This window comes from Sorex araneus, chromosome 8, assembly GCF_027595985.1.
Source record: "Sorex araneus isolate mSorAra2 chromosome 8, mSorAra2.pri, whole genome shotgun sequence".
Classification (NCBI taxonomy): domain Eukaryota; kingdom Metazoa; phylum Chordata; class Mammalia; order Eulipotyphla; family Soricidae; genus Sorex; species Sorex araneus.
Window position 1 is genome coordinate 37,718,332 of NC_073309.1, and position 27,424 is coordinate 37,745,755.

The window sequence follows — 27,424 nt, forward strand, 5'->3', positions numbered from 1 at the left end:
TCACTTTTGGTTTATAATTGGGATTTCCGGTAGCACCTGTCACCCCAAGTTTCAGTAATTCATTAGAATTCAGAACTCTGGAAAGTGCTGTCTTTTTAAAATGATAGTGTTATTATAGAAAAAGTATACAAATTAGAACCAGCCAGATGGAGTGACGTACGGCAAAGGGCAGACAGGGTGCCAAACTTTTTGCACACTGATGTGCAGTGGTGTGTAGAATATCACCAAACAGGTAATATACAAGCACACTTGAGATCTGGTCTCCAAAATTTTTACTGAGGTTTATTTCCATAGATAAGGTTGAATCCTTGACCACAGGTTCAACCCAATCCCCAACTCCCCAGGCTGGCTCAGAGCTTCTAATCCAATCACAGGGTTTGGTCTTCCTGACTGAATATGTCCTGCACACAAACAGTCCAGAGCCCCACCTGAACTACCTGTTAGCATCAACTGTGAAACGAGGGCGGAGGCACCCACCACGAGTAACAGGTACTCTGGAAATTTGAGGATGTGTGGACCACATGCCACAAACTGGGTTCAAGGGTCAGCCAAATAATTGATTATGCAGGGGACAGCAAGACAGAAGGTGGTAAGTTTAGGTTTGGGCACACTGCGAATCACTTTCAGGGTCCAAGGAGTGCTGTGGGACTTGCAGATTTATGGGATCTAAATGTGTATGCTGGAACTGGACGTTTTCCTATCCAACTTACAGATGTGTTGGCAAGACTGAGGCAGGTGGAGACGCTGGACCAGTTTCTCTTGGTGACTCTGACCTTTTAGGAAGAAGGTCAAAAACAGGCACATCCCAATCCCACTCATCCCCTAATACTTAGGGTTGAACTCATAATCATTTAATTTTTCCTCTGTACTCAAGCAATACCTTATAAGCAGGCTTTTCTTTTTTTTTTTCAACTAAAGAAATCCTCAGATGTTACAATTATTTCTCAAACCTGATGAAACCTCTGCATAGGCTTTTGCCTTATTTTTGCTTTGTTTGGGGGCCACACCCAGCAGTGATCAGGGTGTACTACTGACTGCATTCAGGAATCAGCATATGAGGTGCTGGGGATTGAACCCGGGTTGGCCACATGCAAGGCTCTTGCCTTACTATCTTATCTCTCCGCCCCCTTATTTTTTTGTCTTAAGATTATCTGGACCCAGTTCTGTCCTTGAGAACTCTTTGTGGTGAAGGAAATAATCTATGTCTGTACTGCCCAATGCTATAGCCAAGAGCCAAATACATAGCTCTGAAACATCTGAAATGTGATGGGAATGAAATTTTTTATCTTATTTTAATCGAACTTCCATTTCTAAATGGGTACATTTTTTAATAAGTAATTGAAATCTGTAGCTATTTACATTATTTGGGTGTAGTGGGAGGCACACCCATCAGTGCTCAGAGACTACTCCTGGTTCAGTGCTTAGGGGAATATTTGGTACTGGGGTTTGAATCAGGGTCAGCCACGTGCACGACAGACATCTTAACCCCTGTCCTATCTCTGGTGCACAAGACCTTACTTAGCCAAAGGAAATTTCAGAATTTGTATGCCTTCATAAATGTATTCCTATAATTTATACCATTTTTATATTGGGGCTTATGGGAATAATTGAGAAAAGTGCATCTATTTTTCTTTTCCATTTGTGAGTTATAATTTACCAAAATAGCTAGGCTAGTTTTGTTTGTTTGTTTTTTTATGAAAATGCTTTACCTCTTGAATACTTTGAATTAGTTGTATTCAGGGAGGAAAAATAATGTTCATAAAATACACAAATCATATGGTGAGTTTTATATTTAGATGATTTTTTTTAAATCTAGCATTTTTTTTGTTTTGTTTTCTGAGCCACTCCTGACAGTGCTCAGGGCTTATTCTTGGCTCTGTGCTCAGGGATCACTCCTGGTGGGCTCCATCTTAGGGGACCGTATGGGGTGCAGGGGATTGAACCCAGGTGGGCCATGTGCAAGGTAAGTGCCATGGTACTATCTCTCTAGCCCCAATCAAAATGATTCTTTAAATGTTAGAATTTGAAATGTGGGGTATCCTGGAACAGAGCAACTTAAAAGTTGAAGATTGGCTTTACACGGTATAGAAAATGTGTATGTCGTTGGGGCTGGAGTGATAGCACAGCGGGGAGGGCGTTTGCCTTGCACGCGGCCAACTCGAGTTCGAATCCCAGCATCCCATATGGTCCCTTGAGCACAGCCAGGGGTAATTCCTGAGTGCATGAGCCAGGAGTAACCCCTGTGTATCGCCGGGTGTGACCCAAAAAAGCAAAAAAAAAAAAAAAATGTGTATGTCGTATCTTTCTCAGCATATTTTTTTAATTAAAATTTTATTTTACTACTCTTGTTTTTGGTCATCTCCAGCAGTGCTCAGAACTTTGTGCTCAGGGACCACTCGTGGCAAGGGTCGAGGGACCATATCAGCTGTCAGGAATTGAACCCATGCCAGCCATGTGCAAGGAGTCAAGCACCGTATCCCTATACAGTCACTCTGGCCCCATCTTTCTACTCTCTTAACCATTAGGAAATTGAGCATGCAGCACTGTAGCACAGTCATCCTGTTGTTCATCAGTTTGCATGAGCGGGCACCAGGAACGTCTCCATTGTGAGACTTGTTGTTACTGCTTTTTGGCATATCGAATATGCCACGGGTAGCTTGCCAGGCTCTGCCGTGTGGGCGGGATACTCTCGGGGGGAATTAAACCCGGGTTGGCCTCGTGGAAGGCAAAGTCCCTACCTGCTATGCTATCACTCCAGTATGAAAGATATTTTTAAAGCTCTAGATCAATGTGATGTTTGTGTCACTGATGAGATATGTCCACATATCTTATTTAATCTGCTTACCTCTGAAGCTCAAGTGCTCTAACTCAAATAACTGCAGCTTTTGGGCTACTTATAAACAGAGAAAACTACAAAGTTCAAAGTCTCATGCCCTTATGGCCTCAGGCCATCTTCAGGGCTAAGTAAATAATGTGTTTGAAGTAAAGCTAACAAACCATAGAGGTGCGGGCAGTGGCTGACTAACGGGTCAGAAGTAGAACCAAAGGGATGCATCTGGCTGGAATAGAGAAGAGATCACTAAGTCAGTGATGGTTGGAGGAATCATTCGGAATGGGAGATGTGTGCTGGAAGTAAAGGACCAAACGTGATAGCCTCTCAGTGTCTATATTGCAAACCATAATGCCCAAAAGGAGAGAGAGAGAGAGTATGGGGGCAATTGTCTGCCATGGAGGCCAGGGGCGGGTTGAGATGGGGGAGATGCTGGGGACAGTGAATAATGGTGGAGAGATGGCTGTTCTATCATTGTATGAGAAAACAAAGGGATGCATCTTTTGGAACTTGCTTCGGGGATACATAGTGCTGGCCAGTGAGGAGCCAGTCTGCATTTTTAAAAATTGACTTATCATTAGTGCATAATATTAGGGAGTTTCAGCTCCGTAGCACATTCTAATGCTCGCCGCCAGAGTGCCCGCCATTGTACCCCAACAGGATTTCTCTGCTCACCCCATACCCCTTTTCTTTTGCATCCAGTATCCACTATGCTTACACTGAGTCCAGGAGTTTGTCAATTTTACTGGTCCATTTGCTGCAGGAATTCATAGTCCGAGAGTGAAACTGTCCAGTAGCTCTCTTTCATTGCCTTACTTTTTTGGGGGCACGGTCACCTCAAGTTCCATCTTTTTTGTGTACCAAAAGGTTCACATGCATCTTTTTTGTTGACTTTTCTGGGGGTGGGGAGGGTCAGGAGAGGTCAGTGCTTAGGAGCCCTGGGGTCACTCCCAGCCATACTCAGCTGTGCTGACCTGACAGGCTGCTGCTGGGTGGGGCGGGCGGGGGGGGGGGGTATGCAGTGCCAGAGATGGACCTGGGGCCTCCTGCATGCACAGCATGAGTCACTTCCTTTGTGCTGTCTCCACAGAGCCCTCATCTTTTTGAATGGCAAAGTGGTTTCCCTTTGAGGACATCTACCATAGTTCATCCCATCCGTAGACTGCTGGTGGTCATTTAGGTTTGATCACTTAGGCTCAGCGCCTTAGCTGCAGTGCTACAGAAACTGCAACAATGTTTGTTTTTTTTTAAGTATTAATTACCCTGGGAGCTGGAGCAGTAGTACAGTGGGTAGGGTAGCTGCCTTGCACACTGGCGACCCGGGTTTGATCCCTCGAATCCCATATGGTCGCCCACTCGGTGCCAGGAGTAATTCCTGAATGCTGAGCCAGGAGTAACCTCTGAGCATTGCCAAAACAACTAAAATAGTAACGAAGTATTAATTGCCCTGAGTAAAAAGCTATCTCTTCTATTTACCTCTTCAATTCTTCATCCCACACACATATGTATTTGACTTATGGTTCTAATATAGTTTCTCTTATCTGTTCACCTAGCTTCTGTTAACAAATAAACGTTAATCTATCTGTTAATGTTCTAGTTTCTCAAACTGGGGGCTGTAACCTAGGAGGTGGGGGTGCCACATAACTTTAAAAAAATGATTTAATAGAAATTTTGCTATGCTTATGATTGAAAAGTGTTTGATTTGTAACCCTATTTTATACACCTGTTATGTAAAAATTTGGACAAAAGGTGGAGAGTTAAGCTTTGTGCAAAAGAACCATATGCTTTCCCCACATATACTTAGGTATTTTGCACAACATTTACTATTATAATATTGATAATTATGGTTATATAATACTTTTGGAGCTTAAGATACAATAAATGGCATTTCATTATTAGTAATTTCTTTAACTGCCCATACTATTTTCATGTTCCTCAGTTTTGGATCATAGGTTGTTTCAAACTGTGTTGCTAAGCTCCTCAATCTGCTTCCTTAACTTTTCCTTTTAAAATAGCAGTGTACATATGTCCATTTCTTTTTTTCCTAAGGCTTACTTGAGAGCAATTAAGAAAAATGCTCAAAAATAATTTCATATAAATGAATGATAATAGCATTATCTCAGGGCTAGGACGGATGGAGATGTTACTGGCGCTCACCCGGGCAAATCGATGATCACCAGGATGACAGTGATACAGTGATACAGCATTTCCTGCTTTTTTTTTTTTATCATCATCCTGCTTTTTGGATAAATTGTGCTGCCTCCACAGACCCCTTATCTTTTTGAATGGCAAAGTGGTTTCCCTTCGAGGACATCTCCCACAGTTCATCCCATAGACTGCCGATGGTCATTTAGGTTTGATCACTTAGGTTCAGCGCCACAGTGGGAATCAGTAATCACATTCCACTGTAGAAAAGGCTGTAATCTGGGGCTGGAGTGATAGCACAGCGGGTAGGGCATTTGCCTTGAACACGGCCGACCCCTGAGCACCACCAGGAATAATTCCTGAATGCGGAGCCAGGAGTAACCCCTGTGCATTGTCGGGTGTGACCCAAAAAGCAATAAATAAATAAATAAATAAGAAAAGGCTGTAATCTGGAACCACATGATGCACTGCACTGTCGTCCCGTTGTTCATCGATTTCCTCGAGCGGGCACCAGTAACGTCTCCATTGTGAGACTTGTTGTTACTGTTTTTGACATATCGAATACACCATGGGGAGCTTGCCAGGCTCTGCCGTGTGGGTGAGATACTCTCGGTAGCTTGCCGGGCTCTCCAAAAGGGATGGAGGACTGGAACCAGATTGGCCGCATGCAAGGCAAATGCCCTACCCGCTGCGCTATCGCTCCAGTCCAGAACCACACAATACCATGAAGAATTGCTACTCACAGTGAAACTCACTAAGAAGTATAGAAAGATGCTGAGAAACAGCTCAGAGTTACAGATTGATTGTTTGTGGGGGGCATAGCTGGCGATGCTCAGGGACTACTCCCAGCTTGGGGCTTAGGGGTCACTCCCAGTGCTACTTAGGGGTCAGTGGAGCCACCGATCTCTGTTGACCACAATGAGGAAAAGATTAAAGAGCGACCCCCACTGTATCATGAGGAAAGTGCTGGCTGGCCAGAGGGATGACATTGGTCTCTGCGCAGCAAGCACATCCTGCAAGCAACTGATCTGTTAAAACCGTGCCATGGTCAGAAGAGACAAATCTTTATAGGAACTTTAAAGTTATAGAAAAGAACTAGTCTGACCCCAAGGACTCCCCCCACCCCCCGCCGCCCCGTGCCTCCTCCACAAAAAAAAAAAAGTTTCAGGTACCAAAATAATTGTATGGACAATGAAGAATTGCTCCTGTGGGAAATACGTACATCTACCCACACACCCATACATCACACACTAAGATTATATACTTAAATCATTAAAACTCAACTCAGAATGTTTGGTTCTGTTTTTTTCTTATTTTACAAAAGACAAAATTAAATTGATGGGGCCAGAAGAATAGTACAGCGGGTAAAGCGCTTGCCTTGCATGCAGCAGACCTGGGTTCGATCCCTGGCATCCCATGTGCTCCCCAGAGCACCACCAGGAGTAATTCCTGATCCCAGAACCGGAAGTAACCCCTGAGCATCATCCTGAGTGTGGCTCCCAAACAAAGATAAACAACAACCAAATTCAGTTGCGAGTTCAGTGACTTGCCAGAGGCTGCCCATTAATAGTGCTAGAGGTGGTACCCAGTGCCTGTTCGGGGCTCCAGGACTGTCTCTGTGCTGTGCTGCCCTTCATTGCGGAAGCTGAGCAGGAGGCAGACCGCACCTGAGAGTAGGCGCATAAAGTTGACTTCGGTGCATCTTTGCACGTGTTTGGCTCCGCACAGATGCACATCCCGCACAGATGGCTGCAGAAGCACAGCCAGTACTGAATTTGTTACAAGTGAGGCAGCTTTTCTTTGCAAGTAAGAAATCAATAATAGGGTTCAATTCGTCTGTCAGTATCTGGAAAATGACTGTGGCACAAGACTAGTTGGTGGCAAATCTTGGGCTGTTTCACTTGATGTTTCACTCTCAAGTCTGCCTACTCCTAGCCTCTCAAAATTAATTGAAAAATAAAAGCAAAGGGTTGGAGAGACAGTTCAGCATGTAGGGTGCTTGCCTTGCCCATGGCCGATCCAGGTATGATTCTGGGCCCCCAGAGAGTCCCCCAAGCTCTGCCAGCAAGCAGTGACCTGAGCACAGAGCCAGGAATAAGGCCTGAGCACGGCCAGATGTGGCCCCCAAATAAATAAAAATAAATACACAAAAACAGAGCATGAAGATCACATATCAGAGAGGTCAATAGATTTCTCATGTTTCATGTGCTTGAAATTTTGTTCCATATTTTTGTCTTCCCTTGTGAGATAATTTCTTAACTTGCTCCCTGAAAAGTTGATTGCAACCTAAGTAAGGCACTAATATAATAACCATAGGTATTAGCGTATAATTAATAAAACTCCCCAACCAAAAAACAATAGGGTTCAATAAATAGAATCAGATAATACTTGAAAATTTAGTATTGGGGCCAGAGAGATAGTACAGGCGATGAGGCAAGTGCCTTGGACTTGACTGACCAGGCTTGACCCCCGGCATCCTATACAGTTCTCTGAGCCCCTGGGACTGATTCCTGACATAGGGCCAGGAGTATGTCAGGTGTGACCCAAACCACCACTCCCCAAAAAGAAATTTAATTAAAAAAACTCCACCTAATATATAATGAACTGAAATTCCTAACATTCTGGTCAAGAGAATCCAGAAGCACCTAAAATAACCCATACACTGTGAAAAACTACTTTTTAGGCGATGAGTAATGCAGAGATTATTTGCATCAGGAAATCTATTGATGTGCTTGTTCACCACCTCAGTACACTTCAAAAGGTACCAAAAAGGTTTAATATCATTTCCTTATGACATATAACCCAAGAATAGACCAGGTGAGCTCCACTATGTTGGTAGAATAAAAGACAAAAACTGTATGATTATCTCAAGAGGACAGGAAAAGCATTTGACAAAACTTGAATTATGAAAACACTCAATATTAGAAATAGGATAACATCATAAAGAGTATCTGCCAGAAAAGCCAAAGCTGATATTATGCACACTTAATGGTGAGAGATTAAAGTCTTTCTCCCAAGATCAGGGACAAAAGGCTTAGCCACTCTTGCCATTTGACTATACTTTGTGCTGAAGATTCTGGTCAGCGAATTTGGCAATAACTTGAAATAGAGGCTGTAGAGATAGTACAGCAAGTAGGGCATTTGTCTTGCATGCATCTGATCTGGGTTCAATCCCTCACATTCCACGTGGACCCCTTGCACTGCCAGGAGTGATCCCAGAGCACAGAGCCAGGAGTAATCCCTGAGCACTTCTGGGTATGCTTCCTGCACCTTGCCAAAAGGAAAAAAAAAATAAAACCCTTGAAATAGAAAGTATTCAAAATGGTGAAGTAAAACTAATTTGTAGATATCATGATGTTTTTCATAGACTTCACTAAGCAGGTTCCCTGGTAGAATTTCTGGAGAACTGACAGCCCAATAATAAAATTTATCTGAAAACCCCAAAGACTCAATAGAATTTTGATTAAAAACCCTTCAGAGTTTTGAAACCACACTTCCTGATTTGAAAACTTAAAGTAAAGGCTGGAGTGATAGTACAGCAAGCAAGTGGGATGTTTGCCTTGCATGTGGCCAACCTGGGATCAATTCCCAGCATCCCATATGATCCCCTGAGCACCACTGGGAGTAATTCCTGAGCGCAAAGCCAGGAGTAACCCCTGTGTATCGCCGGGTGTGACCCAAAAAGAAAAAAATAAAAACCCTTAAAGTAATCAGGTACCATATGGTTCCCCCAGTACCACGCTAGAAATAGTTAGTCCCTGAGTGCCAATGTGGAAAGAGCACAGAATGGGGAGAGACCAGTTTTACAAATAATTTGTCTATTTAGGAGCTTGTATATAGGAAGAACTATAGTAATAACTAAATCGAGACAAAAAAACAAAACAAAACTGGAGCCCACACCTGGCAGTGCTGGGGTGGGGGGAGGGGCTGGGGGGGCGCCTCTGTAAAGCTAGAGATTGATCCCCTGACCTCTTACATGCAAGGCAAGCGTGTGCACACAACTTGAGCACTTCTCCAGCCCAACCTTGTTTTTAAAAATGGGCAAAGGACTTAAACAGATGTTTCCCCAGAATGACCAAAAAACACCCAAAAAGGTGCTTAACACCATAGCTACCAGGGAAATGCAAATCAAAACCACCATGAGAACACTTCACGCCCACCAGCAGTGCTGTGAAAAAAAGACATAATAAATATGGACAAGGATGTGGAGCTATTAGAACCTTTCTACACTGCTGGTAGGAGTGTAAAATTATGATGCCGCTATGTCGGTTAACTATAGAATTATCGGAGCAATTACGATCTAGCATTTTGCTAAGTACATACCCAAGAAGAATGAAACAACATCTACACAAAAAAATTGCACACAGATGTGGGTAAGTCCATATTTCAAGTCAGCCAGAGGGGAGAAGTAACCCAAGTGCCCACCCTTGGGTGAATGAATATGCAAAATGTGGTCTATCCACAGAGTGGAAAATTAACTCTATTTTGAAATGAATTACAGATACACGCTACCACATGGATGAACCTTGAGAGCATACTAAATAAAAGAAGCCAGGATCAAAGGGCCACCTCTGACGCCGTTAATAGTAAATGTCCAGTCAGAGGAGCCAGAAAGTGATTGATTAGTGGTTGCCGAGGGCCCAGAAGTGTCAAGAATCTCTCACTTGACAGTTCAGGAGTGTGGGTTTTCTCCTTGGGAGAAATGGAAATGTTCTAAAATTAGTGATACATAACTCTGAATGTAATGTGAGTTATTAAACTGTACCCTCTTAAGTGGGTGAATTGTGTGGTATGTGAAGTTTATCTCAGTAAAAGTTAAAAGAATGAATGCATCCTTTCAGGAAAAAAAAACAAGTACAGCTCACTAAACAGCACTATCCATTGGAATTTTCTATGGTCTGCTGATACTCTAGACCTCTGCCAAATGTGTGTAGGAACTGAAGACCCGATTTTTTTTTTCTATTGGTTTGGGGACCACATCCAGCACTGCTCAGGGCTTACTCCTGACTCTGCAGTCAAGAATCACTCCTGGAAGGCTGGATAACTTTGTTCACAAAAATTGCTGACCCATATGTAGTGCCAGCAGGGATGGAGCCTGAGTCACTGCATGTGGGGCAAGTGACTTACCCTCTGTACTATCTCAGTGGATTCCTGAATTTTTTTTGTTTTTTTTTTGGGGGGGGGAGGGTTACACCTGGCGATGCACAGGGGTTACTCCTGGCTTTGCACTCAGGAATTACTCCTGGCGGTGCTCGGGGGACCATATGGGATGCTGGGAATTGAACCCAGGTTGGCACATGCAAGGCAAACGCCCTACCCCGCTGTGCTATCACTCCAGCCCCTGAATTTCTATTTTTAATTCAATTAGAGTAGAAACTGGTGGCTAGAGGCAGCGAGGCGCTAGAGGCATATCCTGAAGGAAAGCTAACTCTCACAGCTGCCATTATTTCACATTGTGTTGGGAACCTCTCTCTCCCTGACCCCCGCATCACTTTTGCTCACTGTCTCCAGGATCACAGCACTGCCTCCGTCCCTCTGTCCTTGTGTCCGCTTTCCTTCTCGTACTTTTTTTAAAAAATTATTTATTTTTATTGAATCACCATGTGGAAAGTTACAAAGCTTTCAGTCTTATTTATTTGTCCTTTCCTACCTTTGTGTCAACTCTGGAACGAACTCTAGAATGAAAGGAAGAGGCACTTGCCTTTCTCATTCCCTGAAAATTCCCCAGCAGATGCATGCTTAGTACTTGGTGGCGGTCACCTTGAGGGAGGTGGGGGCAAAAAGGAGGCCAGTTGGAAGCCCAGAATCCAACGGTGTAGGGAGAAGACTGTTCATGCCTCCTAATGGATACTCTTCCTCTAATCGTCACTTTCCTTCCTTTAGAAAGACACTGTTCTCTCTTATTGAAACATTAACTCCTTGAGACCAAAGATTAAATTTGTAGATCGTTTTGTTTCCCTGGCAAGTAGTATGTTTGGTGATACAGAAAGGCGTGTTTTGGTTGTTTTTTTTTAAACTCTGTCTAAAAGCACTCATTTTCTTTATATGTTTTGCTTGTGCCAACATGTTCTACTGTTACTGTCTTATTTGACATTATTACAGGATTTGTATATCTCTTGAACACTCTTGCAAGAGCAAGGAGTTTTAAAATAAATCGGATTCATCTGAAAATCAGTAACTATTGTAGTCATCAGACAAAGAAATATTTCGGTGTTGCCCAGTGGAAGTATTGTCACTTCAGAGGTGTCTAACAGACTCACAAAAGCTGTTTAATAACTATGGCATGTCATGACTTTAATCAACTCGGGGGCAAGAATCATTCCATTCTAACAGATGGACATGAATTTCACCAGCCAATAAAGCATGTAGGTGCACTATAAATATGTTTGCTGAGGGCATGATTCCCAATGCAGAACTTTAAGAACAGCTGTCTTCCATGAGATGATTTGTTAACCTAATTTGAAAGCAGCTTACATTTATAAAGTTCGGCTTTCGATGACTTACCCACTACCCGCAGCTTAATTACTGAGGGGGCTCGGCTATTTTTGTGAACAAAGTTATTTATTTACATGAGATTTTTTTTTTAATGTGGCACAATTCTTTTACAGACTTGCGTTATTTTTCTAAAAGGGCTTATTCTGTGTATTACCACGAATTTTTTTTAAATTGCCTTGCTTTAATTACTATTATAGTTCTCCCTATACACAAGCCCCTAATAGATAAATTATTTGTAAAAATGTTCTCCCCATTCTGTGTTCTTTTCACGTTGGCATTCAGGGACTATTTCCAGCATGGTACTGGGGGAATCCTATGGTATCTGACTACTTTAAGTTTTGAAATCAGGAAGTGTGACCTCTCCTGATTATTGTCCCCTTATAGTCCTTCAATTCAATTACTGCGTACACTATTAAACAGTTTGAGCTGTACAGTTTCTGAAAAAAAATGCGATTCTTTGGTCTTCCCATTTCTTTCATCCTCAGATATTTTCTCATTCTCTCAAACACTGCTTTCCCTGTAGAACTTTTGCAAATTAAAATATGAATTACATGTTCATTTTGCATTCTTTCGAGGTAACTTCTATTAGTGTACATTTTCCTTGGCACAATCCACCAGGCAAAGTATAAATTGCTGTAAAACTGGAAAAGTGTTTGAATGAGTAAAGCAGATGTTCTCTTAGCATGAAGCAGATGTAAAACTTGCAAGTGTCTGTCTAATAAAGTATAGCATTTGGTTCTATACAGCTGGTACCAAGATTACCAATTAATCATGTTTGAATGCATTTTTACTAATTAGGTCCCCCTCTGTTCTTTACACATTCTGGGTATATTAAAGAGAGGGGTGGGGCTTTTGCTGTTGGTACTTAAAGCAGGGGTTTTTCTTTCTTCCCCATCGTTATGAAGTCAGCAGTCTTTTATTCTTGGAACCGTGTAAGACACGAAACTCCTATCAGTGAGGGCCTGAATTGGAGATCCAGTTTGATTTGAAGACATAGGTTTGATTTGAAGACATAGGTTTGATTTGAAGACGTTGCTGGGAGGGGGATCTGTGAAGGCCGCCTGCTTTGAGCACTGGAGGCAGTTGGAGAGAAGAAAGGAATGTAATTAAACCTAATGATTTTGTTTTCTTATTTACATGACAAAAGCTAATGTTTACTCTGTTAGAGTCAGTTCATGACCTTTGTAGTTACTTTCATTTTTAGCAGCATTATCACTTTTTTAATTTTGTTTTTATTGAATTTTTTTTAGAGAATTACAAAGCCATTCATGATTGGATTTCAGTCATCCGGTGTTCCAACACCCGTCCCCCCACCAGTGTACATTTCCCAGCACCAGTGTCCCCAGGTTCCCTCCCGTCACCCCCCACTCCCCACCCCCTGCCTGCCTCTATGGCAGGCGCTTTTCTTCTCTCTCTCTCTTGACCAGATAGAAGTTTGAGCGTTCTAGAAAAAAGCAATACCAAGAACAAAAGAGCATTTTTTTCCCCTTCGAGGATTAAAAATGAATTAAGATGACTGCTAAGAAGAGATGCCTTCACCGCTATGAAACCTAAATTAAAGTCTAAAAAAATACCTATAGTAGCAAAAGCTACCATAAAGTACATCTGTTCCATGTTTTTCTTTTTATAAAGGAAATGTGCTAATGAAATTTACGTTTTAAATTGAATTCTCCTGGCTAGGAAGATAGTTAAGGGATGGAGGATGCGCCTCGTCTCTGTCAGCCCTGAGTTGGGTCCTCAGTGCTGCATGTCCCCTCTCCAGCACCGCCAGCTGTGTCCCCTGTAAAACAAAGGCCAAAACAGGGGCTGTTTTACATGGGGAGGGCGTTTGCCTTGCACACGGCCGGCCGACCAGAGTTCAATACCCAGCGTTCCATATGGTCCCTCGAGCACTACCAGGAGTAACTCCTGAGTGCAGAGCTAGGAGTAACCCCTGAGCATCACCAGGTGTGACCCAAAAAAAGCAGGGAAAAAAAGCCAAAAAAAAAACCCCACAAAAAACCAAAATTGGGTCCTTTTGTCATTTGTCCTTTCGATTTCCCCAGAATGAACCTTTTCTTCCCTTCCCTCTCCACCTCTCCCCTCCCCGCTCCTTCCTCTCTTTCCCCAGTCCTATCCCTTCTCTGCTTCCCTTCCCTTTCCCATCATTTCTCCTCCGTTCTCTCTCCTCTTACCTGCTGGTGCTCAGGGCTTACAGTCTGGCTCTGCTTTGCCGTCACTCCTGGCAGTACTCATGACCATCAAGTGGTTCAGGGATCAGTGCTGGGGCTACAAGGCACGTGCCTCCTTGTTATTGTTCTCTCTCTGTCTCTCTCCCTCCCTCCCTCCCTCCCTCCCTCCCTCCCTCCATCCATCCCTCCATCCCTCCCTACCCCCTTCCTTTCCCTCTTTCTCTCCTTCTCCCTCTCCCTCACTGTCTTCCTCTCTATCTCTCTCCCTCACTCTCTTCATCCCTCTCTCCCTCTCCCTATCCCTCCCTCTCCCTCTCTCTCTCTCTCTCCCCCTCCATGTTTCTCCCCCCCCCACCAAAGATTTTCTCTTTTTGTTTCTTTTTTAATTTGTGCTGGGGCCACAGTGCTCAGGGGACCTCTGGACTCAGTGCTTACATGTAGTAGTGGGGATCAAATTGAGTCTTTTGATTGCAAACATAGTTCCAGCCTGTTAAATAATCATTCTGATCCCCACCTCCCTTAAAAAAAAAAAAAAAGAATCAGCAATAATTAAGCATAATAGTGTTTAAGGTCAATAACTATGTTAATGCTCTCTGGGCTGGAGAGATAGCACAGCGGGGGTAGGGCATTTGCCTTGCACATGGCTAACGCATGTTCAATTCCTCCGTCCCTCTTGGAGAGCCCGGCAAGCTACTGAGAGTATCCCGCCCACACAGCAGAGCCTGGCAAGCTACCCTGGCATATTCAATATGCCAAAAACAGTAAAAAGTCTCATAGAGGAGACGTTACTGGTGCCCGCTTGAGCAAATCATGAGCAACGGGATGACAGTGATACAGTGATACTTTCTGATAATTACATATTTTGTTAATCTTTATTCATGAATTGATTTATATTATTTCTTACAAGCGTAGTTGAAATATGTAAAAGGTAGAAGAAATCATTTGTAGTGCTGAAGATGGTTCTTTTGTGGGGATAGTAGGGGGGATTTGGCCAGGCTTAATCCTCTGCTCTGAGCTCAGGGGTCACTTTTGGCAGTTCTGAGGGCATCCTGTGGGGTGCCAGAGATTGAACCGGGCTTGGCAGAATGCAAGGCAAGAGTCTTGTTTGCTGTACTATCTCTCCAGCCCCAAGAACGGTTTCCTTGGTGAAATGTTTGTTACAGTTGGAAAAGTAATTGGAAATAGGAAAAGAATCTGCCAAAAACAGTTGTTGGCTTTTGGTTCCACATCCCGCAGTGCTCAGAGCTACTCCTGGCTCTGTGCTCAGGAATCACTCCTGTCAGGACTTGGAGTGAAGGGCCAGAGGAGTCAGCCCAGGTCAGCCACATGCCAGGCAAGTGCCTTACCTACTGTACTGTCTCTCCAATCCCAATTAGAATTGAATTTTTTTTTTTTGCTTTGTGGGTCACACCTGGCAATGCACAGGGATTATTCCTGGCTCTGCACTCAGGAATCACCCCTGGCGGTGCTCAGGGACCATATGGCAGGCTGGAATTTGAACCCGGGTCGGTGGCATGCAAGGCAAACGCCCTACCTGCTGTGCTATTGTTCCAGCCCCAGAAGTGAATGTTTTTTTTTAATTCAGAAAGTTATATAATTGCTTTGATTGTTTTTTTTTTTTAAGTTTTCCTCTGATAAATTTGGGAATATAGATCCACTGTAATCTGGATAAACATGGATGGAAATGGTTTAGACATGTGTTACAGATTCTAGAACTAGTTTTCTTTTTTCAACCATGTGCCCACATAGGTTATGATTTTTTTATGCTATTGTATAGATAAGACAGAGGAGCTAAGAGTATAATAGAATTATTTCAGAAAATCTTCCCCATTCTCACTAACACTTGCTTCCTTATTTTGTCAGTCATTTAAATTTCAGATTTTTTCAAAGCTTCTTCAAACCAAATTAACTAATCGCTATTACTTTAAAGTTACCCCAGAGATTGAATATTTATATAAAGTGGTTTATTTCTTATATCCGCTTTCCTTCTTGGGTGTTAAAAATTTTAATTTGTATAAAATTGAGTTCTGAAAAATCAGCTTAAATGGAACTAGGTTTATGTTTTGTAAATTTGTTTTGGAGGGGTCATGTTCAGCAGTGCTCAGGAATTCCTCACAATTCTGTGCTCAGGGAATCACTCCTTGCAGTTTGGACCCATATGGAGTGCCAGGGATTGAGGCTGATCAGCCATGTGTAAGGCAAACACCCTATTCACTGTGCTATCTTTCTAGTCCCATCATTTCCATTTTTAAAAATGCTTTGTTATAGAAAAAATTTCAACATTCTCAAAAGTGGAATAATAATAATATTAAATCCCTATAATGCAGAACCAGTTTCAATAATATTAATTGTTGCCTTTTATTGTTCTTCTTTGCCAACATTTTATAAAAAACAATTTTCAAAGGGTTTTTATTTTTCTTCTAAGTTGTAGTTCTGTGTCCCATTTCTACAGTGGAAAATAGGTATTTAAACAAAACTAGGTCATGTAAACCCAGTAGACCTAACTTCATTTCAGGAAGTGGAGCGAGAAATCTCATTCAGAACAGAATGTGGACTGTATTACTCCTACTACAAGCAAATGCTACAGGCGCCAACTCTCATGCAAGGTAATCACAACTGCAGATTTTACTGGGCTCTGTAGACTGTTTCCATTATTTCAGTTAAAACAAATACTTTATAGGAATGTGGGTAGGATTTTCTGTTGTGTATTTAACTTAATGTGCTTTTTTTTTTCTTCTTCACATCTAATGAATCCTTGAAAATGTGTTCTCTGGAAAAAGTTATATAATACTTTATGTAACTTGCCTTGCCTTGCCTCTCAGCTCTACTCTGTCCCAAAATAAATCTGTTTCCATCTTGATTTTGCTGCTGCTTCTTCCTCATGATCATTTTGAATGAGATTGTTACAGGTTAACTGTCTTTTCTAAACACAGGAGGCATTTGGTAATAAAGATGAAAGTGACAGTTGACCCTCCTGTCCCTTCTTGCCTAATACTCCCATTTATTTATTTTTCAAGTGCTTTTTCCCTACATTTTCACTTTCTCTAAGTGAATTAGATTCTATAGTCTATTATTTAATACATCGAAGGCTTCCCAACACCCTAAAAAAATATATCTCCGACTTTATGTATGATTGGTTTATGAAACATGGGTATATCTGGCAGAGAATTGGCTTTTTATAGGCTTTGCTTGGATTCAGCATATTTGGGGGCTGGAATTTTTCATACGTTGTTTTCTTTAAAATGTATTTTTATTATAATTATGTAATATGGCTACAACAATGTTACAATTATGGCATTGATGTACTAAATTACTACATCATAGGTGATGTTTTGTACTTCTGATTTTGTCACAATAGAATATGTGAAATTTTGGTAACCTTTATATGCTATGAAAATTAATCATTAGATTCCTTTGTAGATGATAAACAGACTCACCCATTAAAGGTCAATTCCTGCATCTAGTGGTCTTAGCAATCTCTGGTGGTTACTGCCTATCTCCATTATTTAAGTCAGAACTCTAATTTAGAAAATCTTTTTCTTATCTACTATTTGACAGAATTTGAACCCGTCTCACATCAGAAAGAGAGACGGCTACACACCAAAGAAATATACCCCTTGATGTAGAAGGATACAAAGACCACCAGAAAGTATTGTCAAAAAACAACCTAAATCTGAGAAAACCTCTAGACATAATTACCAATTATTAGGAAGTTTGGCTACAAAGAAACATTATCTGACATCATGGGGTTCCACCAAAATCCACAAAGTGGAAAACTCTGTTAGACAAATGTTGGTTTGTTGTTGTTGTTGTTGTTGTTGTTGTTTTTGCTTTTTGGGTCACACCCAGCAATGCACAGGGGTCACTCCTGGCTCATGCACTCAGGAATCACCCCTGGCGGTGCTCAGGGGACCATATGGGATGCTGGGATTTGAACCCGGGTCGGCCGAGTGCAAGGCAAACGCCCTACCCGCTGTGCTATCACTCCAGCCCCTAGACAATGTTTTAAACCAAAACTTATAAGAAAAAATTATGGCAAATACTTACAGATTAGTAGTATCTGAAGGATAGATAACATGGAAATCAATGGATTTTTACCTTTTCATGATTCTACCTTTTTGTGTGTTTGATGTTTTCTTTAAAAAAAAAAAGTTTAACAAATGATTTGAAAGAATTGAAAGAGATCAGTCTCAAATTCACAGTGATACTTAGAAAAAATTATTTTCTCATTTATCCATTATTAAGTTCTCAGTAGCCTTTCACCTACTGATTTAGCAATTCTGCTCATTCCTAAATCTGTTCATGGCATAATAAGGAATTGTGAAATGATGCGACCTTATCCATCCACCATTTTATCCCTAAGAGAAAAGTTTTCTCATGAGCAACTTAGTAACACAGAATTTCAGTTCCTAAAGATGGGATAAATATTGATCTAGTCCCCTTACTAATTTTGTTTTGTTTTTGGGCAACATCCAACTGTGCCCAGGGCTTTGTGTTAAGGGTTCCTTCCTAGTGGTGCCCAGGGGAAAATGTGCAATGCCAGGGTTTGAACCTGGGTTGGCCATGTGCAAGGTAAGTATCTTACCTACGATACTATCTCACCAGCCCTTGCTATTTTGTCCACCAATCTCACCACCAGTCTTACCTTCCCTCCACCACTGTCTCCAATTTTCCCAAGCACCCCTCAAGCCTGCTCCCATAGCAGGCCCACAGTAATTTATTTTATATTAATTGTTATCTATAAATTGCTAACAGAAGGATCAAAAAATATTTCCTTAGAAGAAAATCCATGTAAATTGTTGCATCTCACCATGGAGACATGAAGACCTTGTATGAGGGATTACTGAGATGTTGTTACAGTTTAAGCCTTCTGTGTTACTGTTTGGTTAGTCAGGATTGGTTGCCTTCTATGTGCTATGACTGGATTATCAGTGTTGTAGAGTTTTGGAGATCTTGTGCAGCCACTTTTGCATCCAGGCATTCCAGGAAGTCCAGACTCGAACTGGGTGGTACAGTAGTTGGAGTTAAATTTTTAACTGGTCTCGGCATTGGGCTTCCGGAGGTCCAGGGAGGTACGGGCTGAAGGAGCTCATCCCAACAAGAGAAAGGCTGGAGATTGAAATCACAGAGACCTGCAGACCTGAATTTTCAGCAGGTTAATTTCTGGGTGAGGTGAGGCTCTGTCTCAAGACAGTGAAGTCCGGCCTGAGGCGTGGTGGCAATTTTGCAGTGTGGGAGCTAGCAGCTGCTGGGACTTTCCCTTACTATTTTTAAAAGGAATTGCCTTCTTGGAGGGCTCTAAAGATGTTAATGAATTTCTGAACTCCAAGAGATTAATTACAGACACCAAAAGGGAAGGGGGGAAATGGAGTAGTAAATCAGGACAACAGGTCAGAGGCATGGGAGTGGGGAATTGTCTGTGACCTTAATGTGTCTGCACGTGTTGATTTTCCATGATGTATACCTGAATTTGTTATCATTATAAATAATACCTGAATCTGTTGTAACACCTGGATAGTGTTATAATGCAGCATGGTGTTACTAGAAGGATTTTGCTTTTTCATTTGGGGTTGGGTATTTTTTGGGGGGGAGGGGAGAGCACACTGGAGATTCTCAGAAGTTACTCCTGGCTCTGCACTCAGGAATCACTCCTGGCTGGCACAGGGAACCCTATGGGATGCTGGTGATTGACCTCAAGTCAGCTGCAGGCAAGGGAAACACCCAACTTGCTGTGCTATCACTCTAGTCCTCAATTTTTGCTTTTGATATACCATGAACTCATAAAATTTTAACTCAGTTAATATTTTGCACTGTTTTGCTGATACTCCAAATTTCTCACCTTTGGTCAATGGGATGTTTGTCATTTTGGTGTCTTTTTTTTTTTAACATGACTCTTTGTGGTCATTTCAAGGCCATGGGTGTGTTTTCTACCTCTGACCTAGTATCAATCATTTTCCCATGGTTGCTGCTCCTAGTGGATATTTAGAGCCCATGACCTGGGTGCCATGGATATTTGTTGCTATTAGTTTGGTCCTTGTTTCCAGAGCAAGCAAGTAAACCTTGTATGAATATAGTTATTTTTTCAATTCAAAGTTAGGATTCAAGGTCTTGTGTTTCTTATTTTATATTTTTATCTCATCTTCTGTTGGAAATATTAGCTATCGTGATGTTAATATTATCATTTGTTTTACGCGGCTATTTAGATAAAACTGCTGTTAAATAAAGCTGCTGTTTAAATAATATTGCTACTAACAATGTGGGGACCTGAAAACAGCCCAAGCTGTCTCTGTGTTTCTTTTTTGTGCTTTAGGATATAACCCATGGGGGATGCATAACCATATTCCCTGTTTTTGAGTTATTGGAAAGATTTCTGACCAAATCGCCAATTTGATAGGTTTATTTCTTTTTGTGTGCTTTTGGTTAGTGACTTTTAAAGAAAATTTATATTTAGAAGAATGTTTGCATGATTTCCACGTCAAAACGATGGAACAGGGATCTTCAGAGAAGTCGACCTTCATTCTTGCTCTATCCTGATTTGTTTTCTGGTTTTTTTGGCTGTTTTGCTTTTTCAGGAAGACATTTTTTATTAATTCATGATTTGTGCTTTGGGTTAATATTTTTTCATTTGTTTTTGTGCCACACTTGGCTGTGCTCAGGCTTGCTTCTGGCTCTGTGCTCAGGGATCTGTCCTGGCTGGCTCCGGGGACCAGAGGGACCATCTGGCGTGCGGGGTTCATGTCTTCCATATGAGCAAGTATCTCTACGCTTGAATCTCCCTGTTGCTTGCTCGAAGCCTCCACCTACTGTATTGACTTTTTGATTTTGCTTTTCTCAACAGAAATCTCTGATCACCTTACAGTAGGGCTCAAAGTAGTCCTCTCCCCGCTGTTACATACCGATCCTTTGAAAAGACAGCCATCATTTCTCAAACGACCTCCTCCCACTTTGCTCAGGCGGTGATGGACTATCCCAGCCTTGAGTGGCTTTTTGTAAAGGCACATGTTCACCGAGAGCAGAGTGCCAGCACGGCTGGTTTCTGCTAGGAGCTGTGCTTCGGTTGCAGAGAGGTGCCTTCTCTGAATACAGAGACTAAAGCAGCTCACCGGGATCTTTTCTAAGGGTCCTAATCGTCCCTGTCACGGCCTCCTTCAATCCTTCGTCACCTCCCAAAGTCTCTTTTCAAATACCCATGTGTTGTGGTTGGCGCTGCAACACGTGAGTCTGGGAAGGGACACCCACGGTCCTTAGCACATCTGTATTAGACCACTGAGGCTGTCCCAGCTGAATGGCGCATGCGTGGCATCGCACACGCTTGCCGTATGAGCCAGAAGCTCACGGTCAGATGCTATCAGTACCGCTGCTGTGAAGCCCTTCTTCCTGGCTTGCGAACAGCCACTTCCCTTGCAGTGTCCTCTCATGGCCTTTCTTTGGGGTATGTGTGTGGGGAAAGAGCAATGAAACTCTCTCCTGCCTGTTACCCTGCTGGTGAGGATTCCAGCACCGTCAGCCAAAGCCGACCTTGTAAGCTCCCTTAAGCCTCTGCCATCTCCTTATAGACAGTTTCTGACAGGCGTAGCTGTAGAGAGGGATTTAGTCCAGAAAACCTCCTGCTGATGGACATTTGGGTCATTTCTGATCTTGGCTGTTTGAGAGGTCACAGAATGTCCTTGTATTATTTCCTGTTTTGCCAGTCCGCCTGGGAGTGATTCCTAGGCATGTGCTGCCCAGGTCAAAGAGTGATTTTGCTGAGGGGACTGCCCTCTTGCACCCCTACCCCTCAGTGTCCCCACTTTTTTTAGGAGGTGGAGATGGTTTGGGGCCAAACTTGGCCGTGGCTGTTTCCAGCTCTTTGCTTACGGGTCAGTGCTGGGGATTTGTGGGAGATCATCTCCAGTGTCAGTTTTCGTAATTTTTCAAGCTGATCTAGTTCCTCTGCCCTTTTACCATCGTCGAGACGCCTAGAAATCACAGCTTTGATGGGGCACAGCAGAGGTCACATACTTGTGATGCTGGGGTTGGGGGGTTGTCACAGTGGCAGTGCCAGGGTTCAGTCTCAAGTTGTCATACCTGCCCAGCCACCGAGCCATTACCGGGTCTGAGAGCCCACCTGACTTAACAGCTTCAGCGACATTGTCAAACTTCCTGAACTTTCTCATACTGGCTCAGTGAGAGGGTGTATCTATGTGATTTCAGCCCGTTCTTCTTGTAGGGACGAGGGTGGGCTTTGGCCCCTGCGTTTCAGGACTGTGTGCTGATTTTCTTCTGCGCTCTCCTTGTGTGACCTCATCAGAGCATTCTCACCGTGTGACAGTTTCTTGCCCTTGTTATCCATCTGCTGCTGTTTGGAACATGCCGTTAACATGGCCAAGAGAAAGTCTGCTGGTAGGAACATGTATGTTAGAGCAGTTCTCGTGGCCAGACCCTCCCAGAGTGGTGATCTGGGACGGCCTAGGTTCTCTTCCCTAGGAGCCTCTGCTAGTCGGGCTGGGAAATGCCACAGCCCAAGTTTCTGTAGAAACACGCCATTATTTTTTCACTGGGTTCACAAAAGTACTCGGATTAGTTCTTTGCAGGTCAGTCTTCTTGTCCTTATTACATCCCTCTTACCTCGCTCAGTCACTGGCACTTCGCTAACGATGGTAGGAATAGATTTGAATGAATGAATAAATGATTGTAATTATTTTCCTGATTTTTAAAAATATCAACCTTAGGTTTTCATGGCTTGATATATGATAACAAAACCGAATCTATGAAGACAATCAACCTCCTTCAGCGAATGAATATTTATCAGGAGGTTTTCCTCAGTGTTTTATATAGAGTTCTACCCATTCAGGTATGTTGGACCCTGTGACATTGACTTGTTAATCTAAGAAGAAAGAATCTATGCTATGTTAAGTTTCCGTTTGCATGTTATTCTCATCTTCAAATGCTTGGCACAAAAATAGAAATATTCTTACTGACTTTGGGAAAAATTATTGTGATGATCAACTTGGGCTCCCCATCTTAGCATGATAGAACTAGAATAATGTTGAGATTTTGCTTATCAAAAAGCAAATTTTGCTTATGGAGACTTGGTTATTAAAAATTATGTATTACTAAAAAAATAGAAATATTCGAACTTTTCTGTATATGTTGTGATCTTTGCTTTTTATTTGTGTAGGATGTTACAGATGTATGTGTATTACAAATACTACACATATTTCTGTGCTTCCTTGCTTAGTTGTATGCAGTCCAGAGGCTAGTAAATATTTTATTTTACAAAGAGACAATACCTCTGTTTTTGAAATTTTTTTTAAAAAATGAAAAATTCGTAAATCACAGTAATCGCTTCTCATGTGAATAAGGTAAAACTGGACAAAGTTGGGTGGGAAACTTGTCTAGAGTAAAGACCACAGCCAGAGTTCTCAAGAGACTTCCTTTCTATATCTTGGTAGAGAACAGTATGTTTAGCACACTTTTACATGGAAAGGAGTAAATACTAAACTTCATGTTCTTTTTTTTTTAAGTGGCGATGAGAAAGTTTATTAGTGTTTTTTTGTTCCCATTCGCAGGAATATTTAGAGCCTGTTTATTTTTATATATATACTTTGTTTGGACTCCAAGCAATCTATGTCACAGCACTGTATGTGACCAGTTGGCTCCTGAGTGGTACGTGGCTGTCAGGGTTATTAGCAGCTTTCTGGTATGTCACCAACAGGTGAGTTGGAGTCAGTAGCCTTTCTCCCATTCTAAAGTGCAAGTATAATGAAATGACTTCACTTCTACTTCCAAGAAAAGTATTCTGTCTTTCTTTGTAGAGGAGCTGTTTTTCTTTGGTTTACCTAATAGTGTTAACTAAGTCCTTATTATGTATATTTTCAGCAAACAAACAGAACGTTGGGTTGGGAGTCAGGAGAATTATTTTTAATCTCAATTCTGTTCCCAGTTTGCTGTTTGATCCGTATTTCTCCGGTCACATATTTCATCTCTTAAAGACATGTAATAATAATGTCTTTGCTATAGATCTTAATAAGATTCCAGCTTATAATTAGCAAATCATAAAACACTGGAAAAAATGGAAGGAAGTTCCTACATTATTGATATCTATTATTAATTTCTAAATACCAGAGACTCACGGTATTTAGAAAATATATTCTTTTTTTTTTCTTTTTGGGTCACACCCAGCAATGCACAGGGGTTACTCCTGGTTCTACACTCAGGAATTACTCCTGGCGGTGCTCAGGGGACCATATGGGATGCTGGGATTCGAACCCGGGTCGGCCACGTGCAAGGCAAACACTCTACCCGCTGTGCTATCGCTCCAGCCCCAGAAAATACATTCTTAAGATAGACATTGTGTGGCCTACAGTGGCAACATCCATTTTTTCAGTAGCTATCTTAAAGACTTGAGTACCAGTTCTGATAATGATTTTGTTACAGAATCCTAAGTAAGTTCCCTTTTTTGCTTTGCTCAGGGCCTCCTCTCTGTGTGTTGCGTCCTCCCGGTGGGCTCGGGCAACACTGAATTACAGGCTTTGCACTGGCCCTTAGCCCGTCTCCTTCACCCTGTAAATTACTTCTTATTCTAATCCTGTTGAGTGTTTACTATTTAACAAGCACTGTAAAAATTCTTTTTGTTTGTTTTTGAGGGCCACGCCCTGTGATGCTTAGGGGTTATTCCTGATGAGGCAAGCGCCCTCCCTGCTGTACTATTTCTTTTGCCCCTTTAAAAAATTTTTTACATGCGTCCTTTTTGTTAGTTTTTTCGGAGGGGGCACATCTGGCAGTGCTCAGAGCTTATTCCTGGCTCTGAATGCAGGGGTAACTTCTGACTGGCTTTGAGGGCCAATATGGGGTGCCAGGGATTGAACCCAGGTCCACCAGGTGCAAGGCAAATGCTTTACCCTCTGCACTATGTAGCTCCAGCTCCTATGCATATATATATATGTATATATATAATTTTTTCAGCATCTCTATAGTGTAGATTCTATTAATATTATAATATTTGCGATAAGAAAATTGAAGCTGAAAGGTTAAATAATATATTTCATAAAATTTTATGTAAGTGTATATAAACTCATGTACATACACAAATCAAATACAGAATGTGAGATCCCTGTGTTCACGGTGGCTCCTTTTATTTTGCTTGCTTAACTTGGGCTACAACCCAGCTGTGCTCAGAGGTCACTTCAGGCATTGTACTTGGGGGTTGCTCTCAGCAGTGTTCAGGAGACCATGTTATGCTAGGATTGATTACAGACCTTTTTTTGGGGTTTTTTTTTTTTTTTTTTTTTTGGCATTTTGAGTCACACCAAGTGAAGCTCAGGAGTTACTCCGGGCTCTGTACTCAGGAATCTCTCCTAACAATCCTCAGGGGACCAGATAGGATGCCGAGGATTGAACCCAGGTCAGCCACAAACAAGGCAAACACCCTCCCCATTGTACACTCTGGCCCCGATTACAGACCCTCTGTGCAAAGTTTGATCTCCAGTCCATTAAACATTTAACATTTTAATCTGGTTTGTTTTTCCTTCTAAGCCTAAATGAAAGTCAAATTTATTTTTCTTATTAAGACTAAACAGAATTCATATATTGAGTATTTGGTGTGTGCAGGGGTGATTCTTGGTGCTGGCTATACCATTTGTACGTGGTGTTTGTCACCATGATGAGCACTGTATTGCCCCAAGTTCACATTCTAGTGAGCCAGTAAGCTCCTTTTTTAATTCTCCTGTTGTGCTAGGGATCAAACCTAGGGTCTCGCTCAAAAGTGAATTAAGTGCTTTACTATTGAATCATATCATAGCCCAATAACTTTTTTCCTTTTTTTTTAATTGAATCACCATGAGATACAGTTACAAAGCTTTCATGATTGAGTTTCAGTCATACAGTGATCGAAAACCCATCCCTCCACCAGTGCACATTTTCCACCACCAATGTCCCCAGTATCCCTCTTGCCTCCCTGCCTCCCTCCCTGCCCCACCCCAGCCACTGCCTCTATTGCAGACAATTTCCTTTTTTTTTTTTTTTTTTTTTTTTTTGCTTTTTGGGTCACACCCGGCAATGCACAGGGGTTACTCCTGGCTCATGTACTCAGAAGTTACTCCTGGCAGTGCTCGGAGGACCCTATGGGATTCTGGAAATCGAACCCAGGTCAGCCTCGTGCAAGGCAAATGCCCTACCCGCTGTGCTATCCCTCCAGCCCCAATTTCCTTCTTACTCTTTCTCTCTACTTTAGCCCAATAACTTTATGTTATGACCAGTGACAAAGTTAAGGCACAAGTATAAAGCACTACAGAAATACAACAGAAAATGCAAAAGCATTACTAGTTGACTAATGAAGTTAGAGGTAATTAGGCAGTTTAACATGAATATCTGTGCTTGATAAATCATGCTATTAAGGCTTTGCATCCTGGCTCTACCGCTTAGCTGACTGCATACCTGCGGATGGGGATCTCACTAATGGAAACTTGTCCTTATTGTCACTTTTGTAACAAAATTCTCTCAATACCAGTTTTATATATATATCCTCATATGATGATAAGGAAAAGTTATTATTGTGATTCAGTCATCAGAATCTGAATACACTTAGTGTCATATGTCTTTTATGTTTAGGAAATCTTTGAGGAGATTACACTGAAATGATCACTTTGACCACTTGTGTTTTCTTTTGTGCAGAATAGATACGACCAGAGTTGAGTTTACCATCCCCTTGAGGGAGAATTGGGCACTGCCGTTTTTTGCAATTCAGATCGCAGCAATTACATATTTCCTGAGGCCAAAATTACAACCTTTTTCTGAAGTAAGTTTTTATCAGACTTTATGCATATTTTTAATCTCCAATTTTATCAGAGAATTTCCAGAAAATGTATATGGTGTCCCAGTGCATGCGAATAGTTCTCATTCTACGGCCGATTTTTTAACTTGAGTTAAATTAAGTTTTCTTTTTCTGAGCTTTTTTCTACTTTGCGAAGAAAATGTTTTCATATTTGATGTTAAAAAATGTACTGTACATAATCTGCCCTTAAATAGTTGCAGCAAACCCACACACAATTTCTGCAAAAACTGTCAGAATTTTTAAGCCATGGCTCTGGAGATGTGATTTGGTGCATTATCGCTTCCATAATAGTGTGGAATACACATACCGTATATGAATATTTATATGCGAAGTGTCACTTTGGTATATTTAGAGTTTAAATAACAAATGCAAGGGGTTTCAAAGCAACAGTTTATGGTTTTTCTGTTTGGTTTATAGAGATATTGGCTGCTCTTGAGAAAACTTGTCTGCAAGGCTTTTTATTACTAGAGACATGTAAATTACACAAAGGCTTTCTTTTTTACAGAGGCTGACACTTCTTGCCATTTTCATATCAACTTTTCTCTTTAGTCTGACATGGCAATTTAATCAATTTATGATGCTGATGCAGGCATTAGTGCTATTCATACTGGACTCTTTGGACATGCTGCCAGCGGTGAAGGTAGGCTTTGTTTTCTTTTTCTCATTTGAGAGGGCTGCTGTGTCGGGTTTTGTGTCATCGGCTGAGCTCAAAATATGCACATGCTTTTTGATAAAGTCGAATCGAATGTGAATGTGTCGTGGTCAATGGAGCTAGAAATGTATGCAGCCTCCTTTGACCATTCTCACATTCATCCTGCTTATTTCAAGTTGTTTATTTTAAATCTTAAGAAATGACTTTATGTGGAGCACACATGTCCACGTCAAGTTGTCCCTTCTAGAGATGATTTAAAATGATAAAATAGACCAGTTCTTTAAAAAGGTATCGCCTCTTTATTTTCTTCAAGGAAC

At 41.7% G+C, this 27,424-nt stretch overlaps 1 protein-coding gene across 2 annotated transcripts in view; it reads left to right on the forward strand.

The window, feature by feature from the left end:
* Positions 1–27,424, forward strand: part of DPY19L3 (dpy-19 like C-mannosyltransferase 3) — an 83,589-nt gene that overhangs the window by 8,946 nt on the left and 47,219 nt on the right. Inside the window, exons 4-8 of one of the 2 annotated variants that reach the window (XM_055145266.1) lie at positions 16,157–16,247; positions 22,353–22,474; positions 23,193–23,338; positions 26,296–26,419; positions 26,961–27,095. In XM_055145266.1, the coding sequence (XP_055001241.1) occupies positions 16,157–16,247; positions 22,353–22,474; positions 23,193–23,338; positions 26,296–26,419; positions 26,961–27,095 (618 nt within the window). The remainder of the gene's footprint in view (positions 1–16,156; positions 16,248–22,352; positions 22,475–23,192; positions 23,339–26,295; positions 26,420–26,960; positions 27,096–27,424) is intronic. The other variant, XM_055145267.1, reaches the window with a different exon arrangement.